Source organism: Bolinopsis microptera, chromosome 5, assembly GCF_026151205.1.
Source record: "Bolinopsis microptera isolate Bmic1 chromosome 5, MBARI_Bmic_1.0, whole genome shotgun sequence".
Classification (NCBI taxonomy): Eukaryota; Metazoa; Ctenophora; class Tentaculata; order Lobata; family Bolinopsidae; genus Bolinopsis; species Bolinopsis microptera.
Window position 1 is genome coordinate 14,176,448 of NC_087076.1, and position 14,519 is coordinate 14,190,966.

The following is a 14,519-nucleotide window of genomic DNA, read 5'->3' on the forward strand; positions in this document are numbered from 1 at the left end:
CAGTTTAATCTGTTACAAATGTTGGTAATGGATTTGATTTATGTATTTACAATTTATGTTTTGACTACCGATGGATTGTCGACTTCCCCCGAAAAAGCATGTATTTGAATCACATTTCAATATTTTTATATGAGTTTCATCATGATTATATCACTTCATATTTTCAACGTTTTATTTTATGAAAGTTTTAAAAAGTATGATCGTATTCTGACGAATAGAACGCATTTCTCGTTCGGTTTTCGACTGTATTGTAAATACTGACCTGTTTACAGTTGAGGACCGAACTGATTCGAGATGCTATTTTTATGAAGTATGTTAATCTTTTGGCTTTAGGTGTTAGGGAATTTTCGTGAGTCTTTTAGTTTTATGTTCCCAGATATAGTAGGCTTCCTGTCGCTATAACAGAGTTTTTAGCGTTTTGTTCACGCTTGTGGAATGTGGGTTCGTTTGAACATTTGAGTATTTATTTATTGGATTTTGTTGTGATAGGTACTTACCAGCAGCTGAAACACAACTGTCGTTGATGACATTTTGCTACTTCGAACTTCAAAAACATTGAGTTTTAGGCTTCGTAATTTAAATAATGATATTTTCAAATAGTTTTTTTTTTCAGAAGAAAACTGTTTTAGTAGCAATAAGTTTTAACAGAAATGTCCGTTTATTTACAGCGTTGCAACTGCAGCAAGGTTTTGTAGTTCTTTTGGGAACCGATCAAAGCGAACTGTTTTCTTGCCATTCGTCGTCAGATTTTAAGGGTCGCACCGTCCGATCCGGATTCTGTTCCAAAAGTTTCCTTCAAAATAATTTGTGTTCCATAGACTTTTCTGGTTATGGTGACTGTTTCAGAAAGGGTTAGTTGTTACTGTTAGGGTAAGGTTCAATTATGTTCAACTTCAAGGCTAGGGTATAGGATTAAGGTCAAAATGCTTGATACTGATAGCATAGGAAACTCTCAAATCCGGGTGCTAGGAGCTAGGGCAACGTGAACCGAAATTAAAGATGTAGGAATCTTAACCTGCATGCAGGAACAAGATCTGAAAACGACAGTGGCAAAAAAGCGGAATGTCCCAAAGATTGCCCTTATCAATATCATGATACAGGTTAAGTTGTGTAAAGATTTTGTTGATAATACGGTGGTTTTATTTGTAAAATATCCAAACATGAAAAAGTTAAATCTTTAATAGTCTAATTATCATAACCTCAATCGTGTCTTACACAGTGAACTCAATAATTAATCATTCAAGAAAAATTCAGCCATAACAGTGCAAGTTTTGGTCAAGGGGACGGCAGAAAAGCTCCTCTTCAAAAATCGTCCAAAATCTCTTTTTATATTCTGATGATTTTCTGAAGCTTTCTTTAGGAATAGAACTTTGAATAAATCGTGTCTTGTGCCATCGTCAGTGAACTCATTAATTAAGGGAGCCTTCACATATGACGTCAGCAGGGGAGGAGGGTTTAGAAATGCTGATTGCTGACGGGGGGAGAGGTGTCTGAGCCTTGCTGTCGTCAGCAAAAATACGTGAATTTTGGCACAAATTTTTGCTTCAAATAAATTTTATTAACAATACAAGATTCCTAATTTCCTTAAAATTAGTACTTGAACTGAACTCTGTTGACCAACTGCTTAAATCAGTCACACACTAATATTACCTGCCTACAGTTACACCCGGACACTCCCCTCAGCATTTCTATATACCCTTGTATCACGTCGTGACCCCCATTGTCGTTTCACTTATCGGGGCGAAACACTCGTGCGCGGCTGGCCTACAACGTATGGGCATGGCAACTATACACTTACGTTTTACAGACATACCCCTAACTGGCTGACATGATCCTGTCTGCGGGGCTGCGGGGTATGTATTAAGTAAGGGGGCCGGGGGTCGCTCAATGCTGACAGGGGGTAAATTGTAAAATTGGCCTAAATCGATTGGCCTTAATCTTGCTGACGTCATTTGTGAACGCTTAATCATTCAAAAAAATCAGTCAAAACAGTGACATTTTTGACGGATCATAGTAATAGTAATACCGCTCCTACTAAATCGCTCGCCCAAATTTTAAGAAAATTCTTGTGAAAACTGAAATCGGTGTATTTTGGACGCTGATTCCGAATCACTCCCATGACGTTGACCATTGTTAATGATTTGGCCCGGCGCGCGCTACTTCGTAGCACTTGCCATCGATATTTTGAGCACTTGCCATCGATATTTCGAGAAGAAAGCGGTGCGCGCTACTTCGAAGAAATTTAAACGGTTAACATCCGTCAACCCATGACGTAGGGTATAAAAAATGCTTTTATGTAAAAACCTTTTTGTACGGCTGCAAAACCATTGTAGATTTAAGTTAATAACCTACGAGGAGTACGCGCGCCGAGTTGGATTAAAACAAATATTTTACGAGTATCACCCGTTAACAAAACTATAAAAACCAAAGTCACGTGAAATTTTTGGGTGAGCAAATTATATTATTATTTATATTAATAAGACTAAAAGCCGGATAATACTTTACCTGGGGACCTCAGGCTATCATATTCACAAACATAAATAGAGATTCGGCGGAATGACAGGCTGAGCGCGGCCCAGTTTGTAGGTTTATAACCTACCAGGACGCGCGCCGAGTTGGACTAATATTGGACAAATATTTTACTAGTATCACCCGTTAAGGCCCAGTAAGATAATATTTGTCTAATGTCTAAATTTCTTCGAAGTAACGCGCGCCGCTTTCTTCTCGAAATATTAGCCCGAGGCAAGTTAAGTGCTACGAAGTAGGACATATTCAAAATTTTCATTGTTGTTAGTTGTTTTCAAAGTTGTTAGTTGCATCAAAAGGTTTTCCGGATATACTGGTTCCAGTACTAATTGATGGTGACTTGAATTGTGTTAACGGGTGATACTCGTAAAATATTTGTTCCAAAGTATATTTGTTCCAGGACCGTCGACGAGTCCAACTCTGAACTCGGCGCGCGTCCTGGTAGGTTATAAACCTACAAGAATTGTGTCACTCTCACCGACCTCACTGATTTAATTGGTCATTCATTGTTCATGGTGGAAATTTTAGTCAAATTCCGGTCAAGGGGACGGCAAAAAAGCTCATCTTCCAAATATCTCTTTTTATATTTTGATGATTTTCCGTTTATCAAAGCTTTCTTTAGGAATGGAACTTGGTCATTGCGAATGAACGTTACATGATATTAATATATAAGCACCCCGTAACATGTTCAGATCACGGAGAGGAACTAGAAGATAAAGACAGACCACTACACATGACATTGTACGATCCAGAGCAGCACACAGAGGGATACCCACGGATCTATATTGAATCCAGATACCTTGATAAGGTATACTAGTATAGTGGGAATACTAATCAGTATTTGTATATGAGCTGCTATAATTTAGTGGTGCTTATGTACTAGTAGTACAATACAGTCGTAGTGAAGTGAGGCGACATGATCACCATGTTTCACGCTGACAAGTATTATACTAAGGGGTCGTTCACATATTAAGTAATCAGCCGAGGGGGAGGGGGTTTCCAAATGATTACGGTTGATTACGGGAGGGGGGGGGGGGTGGGTAAGTAGTTTGGAAGGTGCTTGGCCGGATATCATAACAATGATTTCGGCTCATAATGATCACGGTAGCATGAAACGTAGAGAAGTGTTTTCTAGGGAAAAAAAGGGGGGGGGGGGGGGGGGCCATGATTACGTAATTTTGCTGTCAGGAGGGGTGGGGGTGGGTCTTGATTACGGTTGATTACGGTTGATTACGGAGGGGGGGGGGGGGGGTAAAAATTGCTACAATATTGATTATTGATTACGTAATATGTGAACGACCCCTAATTGTTATTTTATGTACAGCACACTGTGTGTCAGTGAATTACTAGCTTAAATGTATGTGTTTCAGGATAATAAATCGTTGCAAAGCACAAGTAAGACCAGTTTAAAGTCTAACGGTTCCAAAGTATTCGCCTACTCTGTCTCCAGCAATAAAACCACCCCCGAACCTGATCAGAGCCTCTCCTCCGACAACACAGAGTCCGCTAAATTCATAACACTCTCCAACAATGTACATGAAGTAGAAGCACTCTTCACCATGAACGACAAGAAGTTGATTCAAGGCAAACAATCCGAAGCAGAATTAAGACAAAAGTTCAAAAACCTTGTTGTTGCTTTTGAGGAGGAGAAACATTCAAAGGACAAGCTAAGATTAAAAAGAGATAAGATGAAAGCACAGCTGAAAGAAGCGACAGAGGCTTTACTTGAAGCACAAATGGACAATGGGGAGCTTATCAAACATCTAAAAGATGAAGAATCACAAAAACAGTTCTACCAAGTGGAATGCACTAGCCTAAAAGATGAAATTGAATTGCTAAAGCGAAAACTTCACGTGTTAGAGTCACTGGAAAAAGAAAGAAGGGAAAAAGTGGACGAGGATGCTGACTCAACTGGTCTTCTGCGTTTAGAGAGCCAGCTAAGCATGGATTGTGAAATGAATTATAAAACTCTGTACGATGGAATGTCAACTAGACACCAGGAGATGGAGGGAATCATGTCAGGAACAATCGAGAGAATGAAGATGGAGCTGAGCGATCTGAAATTAGAAAACTTGGGGCTCCAGACCAAGAACTGTGAGTTATCAGAAAAGGTGGAGGTTTTGGAACCTAAGTGGAAGGAGAAGACAAAGGAACTGGACAATATACATGAAATGATAGAAGCTCTGAATATGCAGATTGTTGAAGTGCAGGAGAAGTGTAGCCAAGGTCTCTGTGTGTCTGGACAACAACTTGAAAAAGAGCTAAAAGAAAAGGATGACATTATGAATACCCTGCAATCTCAACTGAGCAAATCCAGGATGAAGCGGAAAGAATTAAACAATGCGATGGCTACGCTGGAAAAACAAGTCAGTGAGATGGAGAACTCGAGGAATAAAGCGGACGAAAAGTACATCGAGCTAGTAAAGGAAGCCGAGCAGCTAAAATGTAAACTTGTGGATAGGGATGAACTCTGTAACTCCGGTTGCTGCTCAAGTGGAATGAAATCTGTCAGCAAAGATAGCGAAACAAAGTACATCGTTAAGAACAGAGAAGATACGATCACAACCCTTAGTGCAAAGGTAGAAAAGTTAACTGGAAAGAAAGATGAGCTGAGAAAAGAATTAGCTGTTTACAAAATGGAGATGATCAACAATGAAAATATCACAAAAGAAACCGAGAGGCTAAACCGAAAACTGACAAACGAACTAGCCAGCCTAAAAGAAGAAATTACGATGTCCAGGAGGAGATGTGAAGATGGGAGTTGTCGATCAGGCAGCGCTAAAGAGTCAGAACTGTTAGCAGAAACCAGAGCAGAGCTCAATATCAGGAGAAAAGAATGTCAGGAGTTTGTGGAAGAAATTGCTGACAATAGGAGGAAACTTTCAGAGCTTTGCAGGACGCGTGACGATCTGAAGACAAAAGTTAGTGATTTAGAAGCAATGCTGGAAAAAACGAAGACACACAGTAGACTGTTGACAAACGAGACTGTGTCTCTGAGTACTCAACTAGCGGATATGGAGAGGAAGCTGGAAGTGGAGACTTCCAAACGAGAGGATAGCGAGCAGAAAGATGTTCAAGCCACGGCAATTGATACTGTGGAGAAACATGATAAGCTTCTCCCAATCTCAAGGACAAGCTCCCAAGTATCTTCCCTTTCAGATTTCATGCAGCAAATTAGTGGTGGAACTGAAAAGGAGGAAAATAGTGTACCAGAGTCTGATGAATTATCAGAAGCACGCAAGAAAATATCGCGGCAGAAAGAGAAGATCAAAAACCTTAAAACAGAATATCTGAATCTAAAAGACCTGGTTTCAGAAACTAATGCACAGATTTATGATATCATGTCAGGTGAAAAACTCTGCGTCAGACCTTCTTGTAAAGAACTCGGCACAAAGTGGACAAATCAATGACGGAAATTGATCTCTTAAAGTCAAAATTGGAGCACGTAGAAATGAAAAACATAGATCTTACTGTGGACCTAACCACGACGACAAATAAATTTTCCAAGAAACGCGAAGACTACACCTCTCTTCAAGGTCTTCTTCGGACAACCTTGGAAAACTGCAAGGAGCTGGAAAGAAAAGTGAAGTCCCAATCTGCAGCTCTAGAAGTAGCTAAAGTAAAAGGGTGGGCTGTGACTGTGGAGCCACCATCAGAATATAGGGAGGAAGGTTTGAGGGGAGAGCAAAAACAGTTCGGGTACAATAAACAGACGAGAGTACAGTTAGATGAGAATATTCAACAAAACAGTCCAAGAGTAAGAGAGTCAAGGCAAGGCAGAACAGCTCAGAGAGTAAGATCTCCGTCTCGGAACTTGTCATCTCTAATGGCAAATTTTGAGAATTAAATGAAGTACTTTAAAAGCTTAGTACAGAGTTAGAAGTATGACGTATGTTTTTGAGATATTGGACACAATGGCAGACATTTTGCTGGAAAAATGATTCTTTACTTTTACTGTTGTAGTGATTTCGTATTCATAGTGGCAGTGATATTAAAATGGAAGCATTACTGTTTTTGGGAAAGACATGTTGTTGTACGACAGTAAGTAATTGTGGATGCTGTGACACTGTGAGAAATATTTACTATTTGCTAATTAAATTGAAATTGCTCTTTCAATTATTGATAAATCGTATTGCTACTGAAAATGTATCATGATACTTTCAAAAATTTTATTGATAGTCAAAGTTAAGTCGTTTGAGACTAAAGTATTCACAGATTTTCGTGTCGATATCAATTTTAGGTTTGTAGGCTTCTAATAAATATGTAGTAATAATTCAAATAATTTCAGCGGCAATCGATGCTGACCAGAAGCGAATCTTGGGACAAACTTCTGCTACCACCAGAAATTCTCCAAGTGCCCCAAGTGGTGACCAACTTCAAACCCGGACACAATCGAAACCCATCTGAACTTTCTCACGTTTTCTCCCACAACGAAACGCAACTCTTGGAAGAACTTGAGTATCTGGAACACGCGAACAAATCTCTAGAAAACGAGGTAGAGAACTTGATCATGTCAGAAAAGTCACTCCAAAGAAAACTTCGTGACGCAAAATTAGAGCTGGAAATGTTGATTGAAAGAGTGGAAACTGTAAAATCTGAGAAGAAAGCTGTTGAGATAGAACGAGACAAACAAAAGAAGAGTTCGAAGAAGCAGAAGAAGAAAATTCGAGAGTTACAAAAGAAGAAAGATGATATTGAGAAGGAGTTGAAAATGTACGAAGAGTTGCAAACCATACGAAGACAGGAATTCGAAATGTTACAGCTGCCAAAAAGTGGGTATACCTCTCCTAAATCCACGTCAGAAGCTGACGAACCTATTACTCCTAGCCCTAGTTCCACTAAAAGTAGGGTTAATCTCACTGGTAGTCTGCAAACGTTTAAAAACCAAGCTGCTGTTCTAGAGGAAAAAATAGATGAGCAGAGGGGAGAGATCGCCGAAAAGGATAGGACTATTAAGAGATTGACAAACAAGATCAATGAGCATGGAGAACCACAAGAAATTATACGTGCTCTCAATCTGGAGTTAAAAGAAACCAAAGATCAATGCTCCAAATTAAAGGGAGAACTGAAAGAAGGTCGTAAAGCAGAGGAATATTTGTTGACTGATTTAGAGAGACATAAACAGCAGCTGAATGAGCTTCAGGAATGTCAAAAGAGCTCAATAGATTCTTTGTCCAGCATGGAAATTGAAGTTAGGGAGACAAAGGAAAAACTGGTAATAATGAAAAACGAATGCTTGAAAGGCGAATGTGCTCATGCAATTATTTTGGAAAACGTTCGAAAAGAAAAGACCGAAAAGCTGGAATCTATAAAAATGGAAGTTAGCACGAAAGAGCAAGAAAGAAATGCCTTGAAAGAAAACTTATCGATCTTAGAGAGGAAGCTAGTTAAGTGCTCAAATGCAGCAAAAAGAGTGAAAATAATGAATGAGATATCTCAGCTTCATTCTGATGGAATGGAGCTTGAAATGAAGATGGACATTATCAGATCTGTGCAGTTAAACTTTTCTCTTAAATTGATTGATGTAGATTGCTTAGGATGTCAACATTTAGAGGGTGAAAATCAAAGGATTAGAGGGCAGAGAGCCGAGTTTCAGAAAAATTTGATGACTGTCAAAATTCAGTTAGCTGAGGCGGAAGCAGAACTCAAGGAATATTCATAGCATAGAACTTGAAGCTGCAAGGATAATATTCGTATGCTCATTTTTGGTATATTTGTAATGTACATATTTAATTACATTTTTTGGGACAACAAATACCCGAACCGTTTTTTAGCTCTATACTGATATGAATATACTTATTATTATTAAAGCAAGCTTCTAGTTTCGGGATAGCATGTAGCAGGCAACGCCCGATACGAATGCTTCTACAGACCTACACAAGTGCAAGTAAGTAGGTAAATATTTCATGCTAGGCATGTGGCACCCATTACGGTAACCATCCATTGAAGTGTTTGCTTTTCGCCGTGAGGTGAAGGAGAATTGACGAAAGTCGTACAATCATCAACACTGGTCTTATGAATTATAAAGGAAATGTTATTCCAAGCTGGAATGCAAACATAAATCTTAAAGATCGACCAGGTCTTAGCTCAAACTATTTCTGACCTCAAGTGTAAATTTGATTCAGACCAAATAAAATGTAAAATACCGACCAGTGCAAAATAATAAATGCGCGCGCCGTTCCCAGTCACATGACCAAAGAAAACGCTGAACACAACCTAACTGATACACAATAATGTTTTGCTGAGTTCGCGCTCAAAGTTCGGTTTCAAGCGTGACAAATTGGATTTGTTTGGCGCTATTAGGAGTACAAGTACTCACTACGAAAGTGAACCAAAAACACGTGCTTTGTAAATATCAATTCATCAAACATCGAAATCTTAAATACATTATAATCGGACTCAAGTCATCAATTGTGCTATGAGCTCAGTTTTAAAATACCAGCCTCTGAAAACTTGCGCAAAATCGTTCTAAAACGAAATAGTACCGTGAAGTTCATCTTGTTAGAAAACATTTACAATTTAAATGAAAGTGGAGCGTTTTGACAAATCCAGCGGATGAAATATCACTTTAGTCAAACAGTATCATGCTCAAACCCACTTTATGTAAACAGTTTTTATCATTATCATACTATCAATTTACAATCTGCAGAATTTTAGCCTAATTAGAAATTCCTATTCAAATAGTATTAACAGTCAACAGTATTTCTGAAAATACAGCGGTAATAGTACAGTTTCTCCAACTCAAACATCCAGCAAATTTCTTCAAAAGCCTCAGAAAGATTAAACGTAGCAACGTTTAAATAAGTTTATACCAGACCTCGTTGAGTCAACCCCTCGAACCGTTTGAACGTGTAATTCATGAACACCCAATCCTTGGAATTACTGGTAGTTTCACTCGTCAGTGGTGCCTTGATGTCGATTTCAGGGAACTCGTCAAAGTTGGACGTATCGTCGATAGATTTGACTCTGATGATAATGGCAGGAGGTCTGTCCCGGATGTACTCCCAATCTGAACCATGTAGGAACTGATGCTCCTTAATTTCTTCAACGCCGTTCTTTCCGAGCCTTTCGTCGACATTACATACCAGCCGTGAGATGAGAGATCGTGCGTTGTTCGAGATTGGCACTTCAGGTGGGAATATTAGGTTCTCTTTCCAGGTCATTACTTTTCTGTAGGTGTCCTGCGCATTCTCCGAACAAAACGGTGGGTAACCTGACAATAAATTGTATAATTGTATAATTGTATAATTGTATAATTGTATAATTGTATAATTGTATAATTGTATAATTGTATAATTGTATAATTGTATAATTGTATAATTGTATAATTCTATGATCTTTAATGGAAAATCAATAAAATAATACTGGGTTTACGGGCTTATTTTCCTAGAATTATCTTACTTAAAGATTTTAGAAAACTCTAATTTAAAGAATAGAATAACCAAATGTTCACATACCGATGAGCATCTCGTACATGATAACACCCAAACTCCAGTAATCGCACATTCCAGTGTACCCTTTGTGGAGAAACACTTCAGGTGCTATGTAATCCGGTGTTCCTACTGTACTGTACGCCAGCTGAAGGTTTATTATAATGTTATTTTTAATATACTTTGCACCCTATATCTGCATATATCACCGAAAACTGGTGGATTTGTCGAGTACGATCAGAAAAGAGTTTTAAAGAGAGAAGATAATTGACAGAATAATTAGAGAATGATAATTGTATTTCTTGTATTATCGTCTAACCTGTCTCCTGTTCTTTTTCCAAGTAGCGGCTCTACTTTTACTGTCCATGGGGTCGTTAGCAGGGTTTGCTTCCTTTGCGTAGTCTGTAAGTGATAGATCTCTGTAAAACTCAGTTCTATGCGCTTTCTTCAGTCCTGTAGCCAGCCTAGTGGGAGAATATTTTCATTAAACAGAATACTCCAAAACTCGAAGAAATTATTCAGAGGAAAATTGCGGATAATTTGTGCGAAGTCACATTTTCAAGAACAAAGTTCTCACGCGTAATTGCAATATAATGTTGCTATAAGGTGTTAACATGTGACAAAAAAATCAAAATTTATTCCGCTATTTCCCGAATCTCAGTCCACCAGGCCATAAGTTGATAATTCGCACCAGAGTTTCGTAAGTTTACATTACTTCGTTTGTTAACTAAATTTTCCCAGCATACTATAATTGTTAAATGACTCTCATACCAACACCAGGAAGGTAACAATAATGTACATAGTATTGGTTGGACTGGTAGTTGCTCTGGCAGCAGGACGCACTGTTGAGAGGATTGAGAGGATTGAATCCCAATCCTGGTACATGGCCATGAACCTCAACCCAGAGGATGGCCACATGATGGACTACGTTACGGGGTGGACTGAGGATAAGTTTATCGGGACCTACGCTGACGCTCTGACTAAAGATTATCTGAACAGGGTTATCTGGAGACACCCAGTCAACTACATGGCTCTGGTGAGACACCAGGGAGGGGAGGTGGACGCAGTCAAAGTGTTCCGGTTAAAAGAGAAGGGTAGATCTCTGCTATCCATGTTTAGGAATGTAGACCCTGGAAGAGAGGTGGTTACTGAGGGAGGTCCTCTTCAGGAGAACGTTGGAGCTAATGCTCAGAATTTGAACGATGATCCAATATTCTCTGTTGGAGGAGATGTTGGTTTCAACTGGAACAATGATGACAATGGTCACAGGTTGGTCATGACAGGAGGATTTGTTGCTTCAGCGACAGAAAATTCCGACAAAACTAGAGGTTTTGGGAACGACTTCTGGTGCAATCCAAAAACTGAGGTCAGCGTTGGTGAACAAAGTTTGGCACACGAAATTTCGAATCAAGACCGTTCTGCTCGCTACTGGCAAGGAAGTGATAATGGGAGTGGGTATGCTCGGGGAGGTCCTGTTTACGGAAACTACGCAATTTATGTGTCGGAGGATGCCGATAGTTTTCCTGCACCAGGATACAAACTGGGACTGAAAGTTGTGGTGGAGTCTAGAAATGTCTTGTTGCAGGAATTGTAAAACTGAGGAACTGACCAAGTTATGTTAAGTAGATGAAACTGACCAGGTTATAATAGAATGAACATTGCAAATGTGAGTTGGGAACGTTGGGCAACATGCCAAATTATGTTCATTTGTAAATAAAAAGATGTTCTAGTAATTTAATCATTCCTTTGATGTTTTAATTTAATTGTTCTTCTAGTTCAAAAACATCGCTTCTCTTGCCTAATATACTGTGTTATAACTATTATATTGCTACTGAATTAAACCTTGTGCCTGCTCCTTACTTGTCCGAAATTACTCACAACAGTACACCCTATATTATTTGTGTCCCTCATAATAAACTACTACTACTATGTCGGAGCTAAGTCCGATCTACGCCAGAAAACCCCCTCCATATATCCCTGTCCCGCATCAGGGTTCGCAGTTCCTCTTTAGAGTTTGTCCCAACTTCCTTCAGTAACATAGACAAGTAGCTTTGTCTTGGTCGGCCTTGCTGTGCTCTACCGTGCGTAGGTTCCCATAAGACTAAATCACTGGCAAGTAGCTCAGGATGTCGGATGCAGTGTCCCGCCATTTTTAATCTCCTGCTTCGTAACTTGTTTGACAGCCTTGGGAGGCTACCATACAAAGTTATATTGCTGACCTTGTCCTTCCATGAGATACCCAGCACCATACGCAACATCTTTGTGTATGTCCCGTCCAAACTTTTCTCTTGAGCCTTTGTCAGTGTCCAGGTTTCTGATCCGTAGAGCAGTACTGATTCACAAGCCGCTATGAACAATCTAATCTTTAGGCTCTTTGACAGTTTGGATTTCCAGATATCCTTCAGTCTATGTAGGGCACCCCACGCTTTTCCCTTTCTAACCCTTATCTCCCTATCTGTGCTCTCAATCCAGGAGCCTAAGTAGATGAAATCATCTACATTTTCTATGGCTTCCCCGGATCGACTTTGTAGGTCGCTAGATCGATCCTCCATATTCAGTGTCATGACCTTGGTCTTGCCTTCGTTTATGTGTAGTCCCACGCTTGCTGCCGCCGATTCTACTCTAAAGTTGGGTATTATCCAAGAATACCGGCCATTCTATGTGGAAATCCGTGTGGAATTCCTCGTGGAATACCCGCTACCGATGATAGAAGTATTGTGTTATTGTTTAGGTAGTAATACCTTATATTATAGCCCTGTTTACATTGCGATATTCCGTGCTACTCAGCGGGAGTTGCTATCTGGGACTAAGCAAAATTTGGACAAAGTTTTTTACTATTCTTAGTCTGAGTGAAAAAGGCTCCTTTAAAAGCAAGTTTTAGAATGAATTAATCAAACAACAACAACAATTACCCGAAATCAGATAGTTTAATGTGTCCACCAGCGTCCAGGAGCAGGTTATCAGGTTTAATATCTCTGTGTATGAAGCCAAGTCTGTGTATAGACTCAATAGCTAGCACACACTCCGCCATGTAGAATCTAGTTTCATCCTCTGACAGTGTGTCCTGAGAGTGGTTCAATATTAAAGCATTAGATTATCTTTACTATGTGACAGAGTGAGTAATGCTCATTGTTCACTGTTGAGGCACATTGAGTCATGTAGAATGTATATAACACTAGTTAAAGCACATCAAGATGTAAATAATGTAACAGAAATAAACTAGCTATTGAATGTGGTTTCAACTTGTATTGACCTATGTTTATACGATAAGGCACCACTGAAATGGTGTGGAATGTTCCCCACATTCCACATTGCACAAGACCTACCCGCTTCATAAGAAGTGTCATCATGTCACCACCAGGTAAATACTCCATGATCAGATACAGGTTTGTTGAGTCCTGGAACGAGTAAAACATTTTCACCACCCATGGGTTGTCGGCCTCTGCGAGCACGTCGCGCTCAGCACGCACGTGCGCTACCTGCTCCTTCTCCAACATGTCTACTTTGCGCATTATTTTCATCGCGTATATGTGACCTGTATCAATTTTCTGTACAAGACGAACCTGTGAAAAAAGTCTTTTTATCCAGCCAATAAAATAAATATACACAACTAAAACTTTTGCTTATAGCTCATCATTAGATAAAATCATTAAAATGTCTAAAATGATAAACAGAATGTAACCTCTCCAAAAGCACCCCTTCCAATAACTTTAAGTGACTCAAAATCATCAACCCCCAGTCGAGAGCGCTTGAGTCTGAGAAAGTCAGTCTCCTTAGTGGCCTGTCTCCGTCTCTGGTCTTCTCTCTCATCCTCGTTAAGTCTCTGTTCGTCCATCTTCTTCTCCAAGCTCTTCAACCTAATAGGTAATTTATCATTATCTTTTATAAAATATAACAGGAGGTACACACTGTTAGCACAGTGGTGATGTTGAATAATGGGGTGCTGCTAAAATATACAGAGCAAACTAAATGTGTATACAAGGATAGGTAATTAAATGATTAAGTTATTCATTAAACATTGACGAAAGAAGTGGTGTAAGATTCACAGTCTAGTTAATGATAATTACACAACAGTGACGAACTATCATGCAATTGTATACAATGATAGTAGTCTAGCATGATGTAATTTTAACAGTTAATAAACAGCAGCACAATAATGTAATTGGATATTATGATTATGTAACGGGATATATGATAAAAGTTGCATGATGTAATAATGTAATGTATGATAATGTAATGATTACCTGCCATCTCGTTCATTGTGCATAACCACCAGATTGTGGTAGTAAGTCTCCATACTGACGCGAGCCCTGGCGGCCTTCTCCTTGACCTGTATGTTAACTGGATGTCCCTCGTACATGGTGCTCATATCCTCTAATACCCGCTCCTCCTCAAGATATCACATTCCTATTCATTAATGTAGTGTGTTAGCTAATTTACATGTAAGTGTAAGAGAGATTTACATTTTACAGTGAAATTGGATACGGATACGATTTTAAGATATACTAATAACTAATATCTATATTGCAACATGACGGGGAATTATAAGTAAGCCAAAAGAAA

The 14,519-nt window shown here is 39.2% G+C and overlaps 4 protein-coding genes across 4 annotated transcripts in view; 2 read left to right on the plus strand and 2 right to left on the minus strand.

The window, feature by feature from the left end:
- The first annotated feature begins 798 nt into the window (after positions 1–798).
- LOC134815344 (uncharacterized) overlaps positions 799–14,519 on the plus strand; it is a 40,010-nt gene continuing 26,289 nt past the window's right edge. Inside the window, exon 1 of the mRNA XM_063823868.1 lies at positions 799–808. The gene's annotated coding sequence lies outside the window, so the exon portion shown is untranslated. The remainder of the gene's footprint in view (positions 809–14,519) is intronic.
- Positions 1,829–8,078, plus strand: LOC134815464 (paramyosin-like). The gene is made up of 6 exons (XM_063823999.1): positions 1,829–1,853; positions 3,219–3,334; positions 3,897–5,834; positions 6,035–6,283; positions 6,815–7,741; positions 8,064–8,078. Exons 1-6 carry the CDS (start codon positions 1,829–1,831, stop codon positions 8,076–8,078), a joined length of 3,270 nt encoding a protein of 1,089 aa, XP_063680069.1.
- Positions 9,333–10,630, minus strand: LOC134815465 (serine/threonine-protein kinase 38-like). Its single transcript, XM_063824000.1, has 4 exons — positions 10,623–10,630; positions 10,276–10,420; positions 9,984–10,104; positions 9,333–9,739 (listed from the first exon to the last, which is right to left on the minus strand). Exons 1-4 carry the CDS (start codon positions 10,628–10,630, stop codon positions 9,333–9,335), a joined length of 681 nt encoding a protein of 226 aa, XP_063680070.1.
- LOC134815466 (serine/threonine-protein kinase 38-like) lies at positions 12,865–14,325 on the minus strand. Its single transcript, XM_063824001.1, has 4 exons — positions 14,201–14,325; positions 13,639–13,813; positions 13,283–13,519; positions 12,865–13,020 (listed from the first exon to the last, which is right to left on the minus strand). Exons 1-4 carry the CDS (start codon positions 14,323–14,325, stop codon positions 12,865–12,867), a joined length of 693 nt encoding a protein of 230 aa, XP_063680071.1.

Coding starts and splice junctions, on each gene's coding strand:
- LOC134815466 (XM_063824001.1), bottom strand. CDS start 14,325: ATGAGCACCATGTACGAGGGACATCCAGTTAACATACAGGTCAAGGAG. Junction 13,814..14,200: donor CACAATGAACGAGATGGCAG/GTAATCATTACA, acceptor ATTACCTATTAG/GTTGAAGAGCTTGGAGAAGA. Junction 13,021..13,282: donor TGACACTTCTTATGAAGCGG/GTAGGTCTTGTG, acceptor AACCACTCTCAG/GACACACTGTCAGAGGATGA.
- LOC134815464 (XM_063823999.1), top strand. CDS start 1,829: ATGATCCTGTCTGCGGGGCTGCGGG. Junction 3,335..3,896: donor AATCCAGATACCTTGATAAG/GTATACTAGTAT, acceptor TATGTGTTTCAG/GATAATAAATCGTTGCAAAG. Junction 6,284..6,814: donor TTCAACAAAACAGTCCAAGA/GTAAGAGAGTCA, acceptor AAATAATTTCAG/CGGCAATCGATGCTGACCAG.
- LOC134815465 (XM_063824000.1), bottom strand. Junction 10,105..10,275: donor GGAAAAAGAACAGGAGACAG/GTTAGACGATAA, acceptor ATAAACCTTCAG/CTGGCGTACAGTACAGTAGG. Junction 9,740..9,983: donor CATGTACGAGATGCTCATCG/GTATGTGAACAT, acceptor ATTTATTGTCAG/GTTACCCACCGTTTTGTTCG.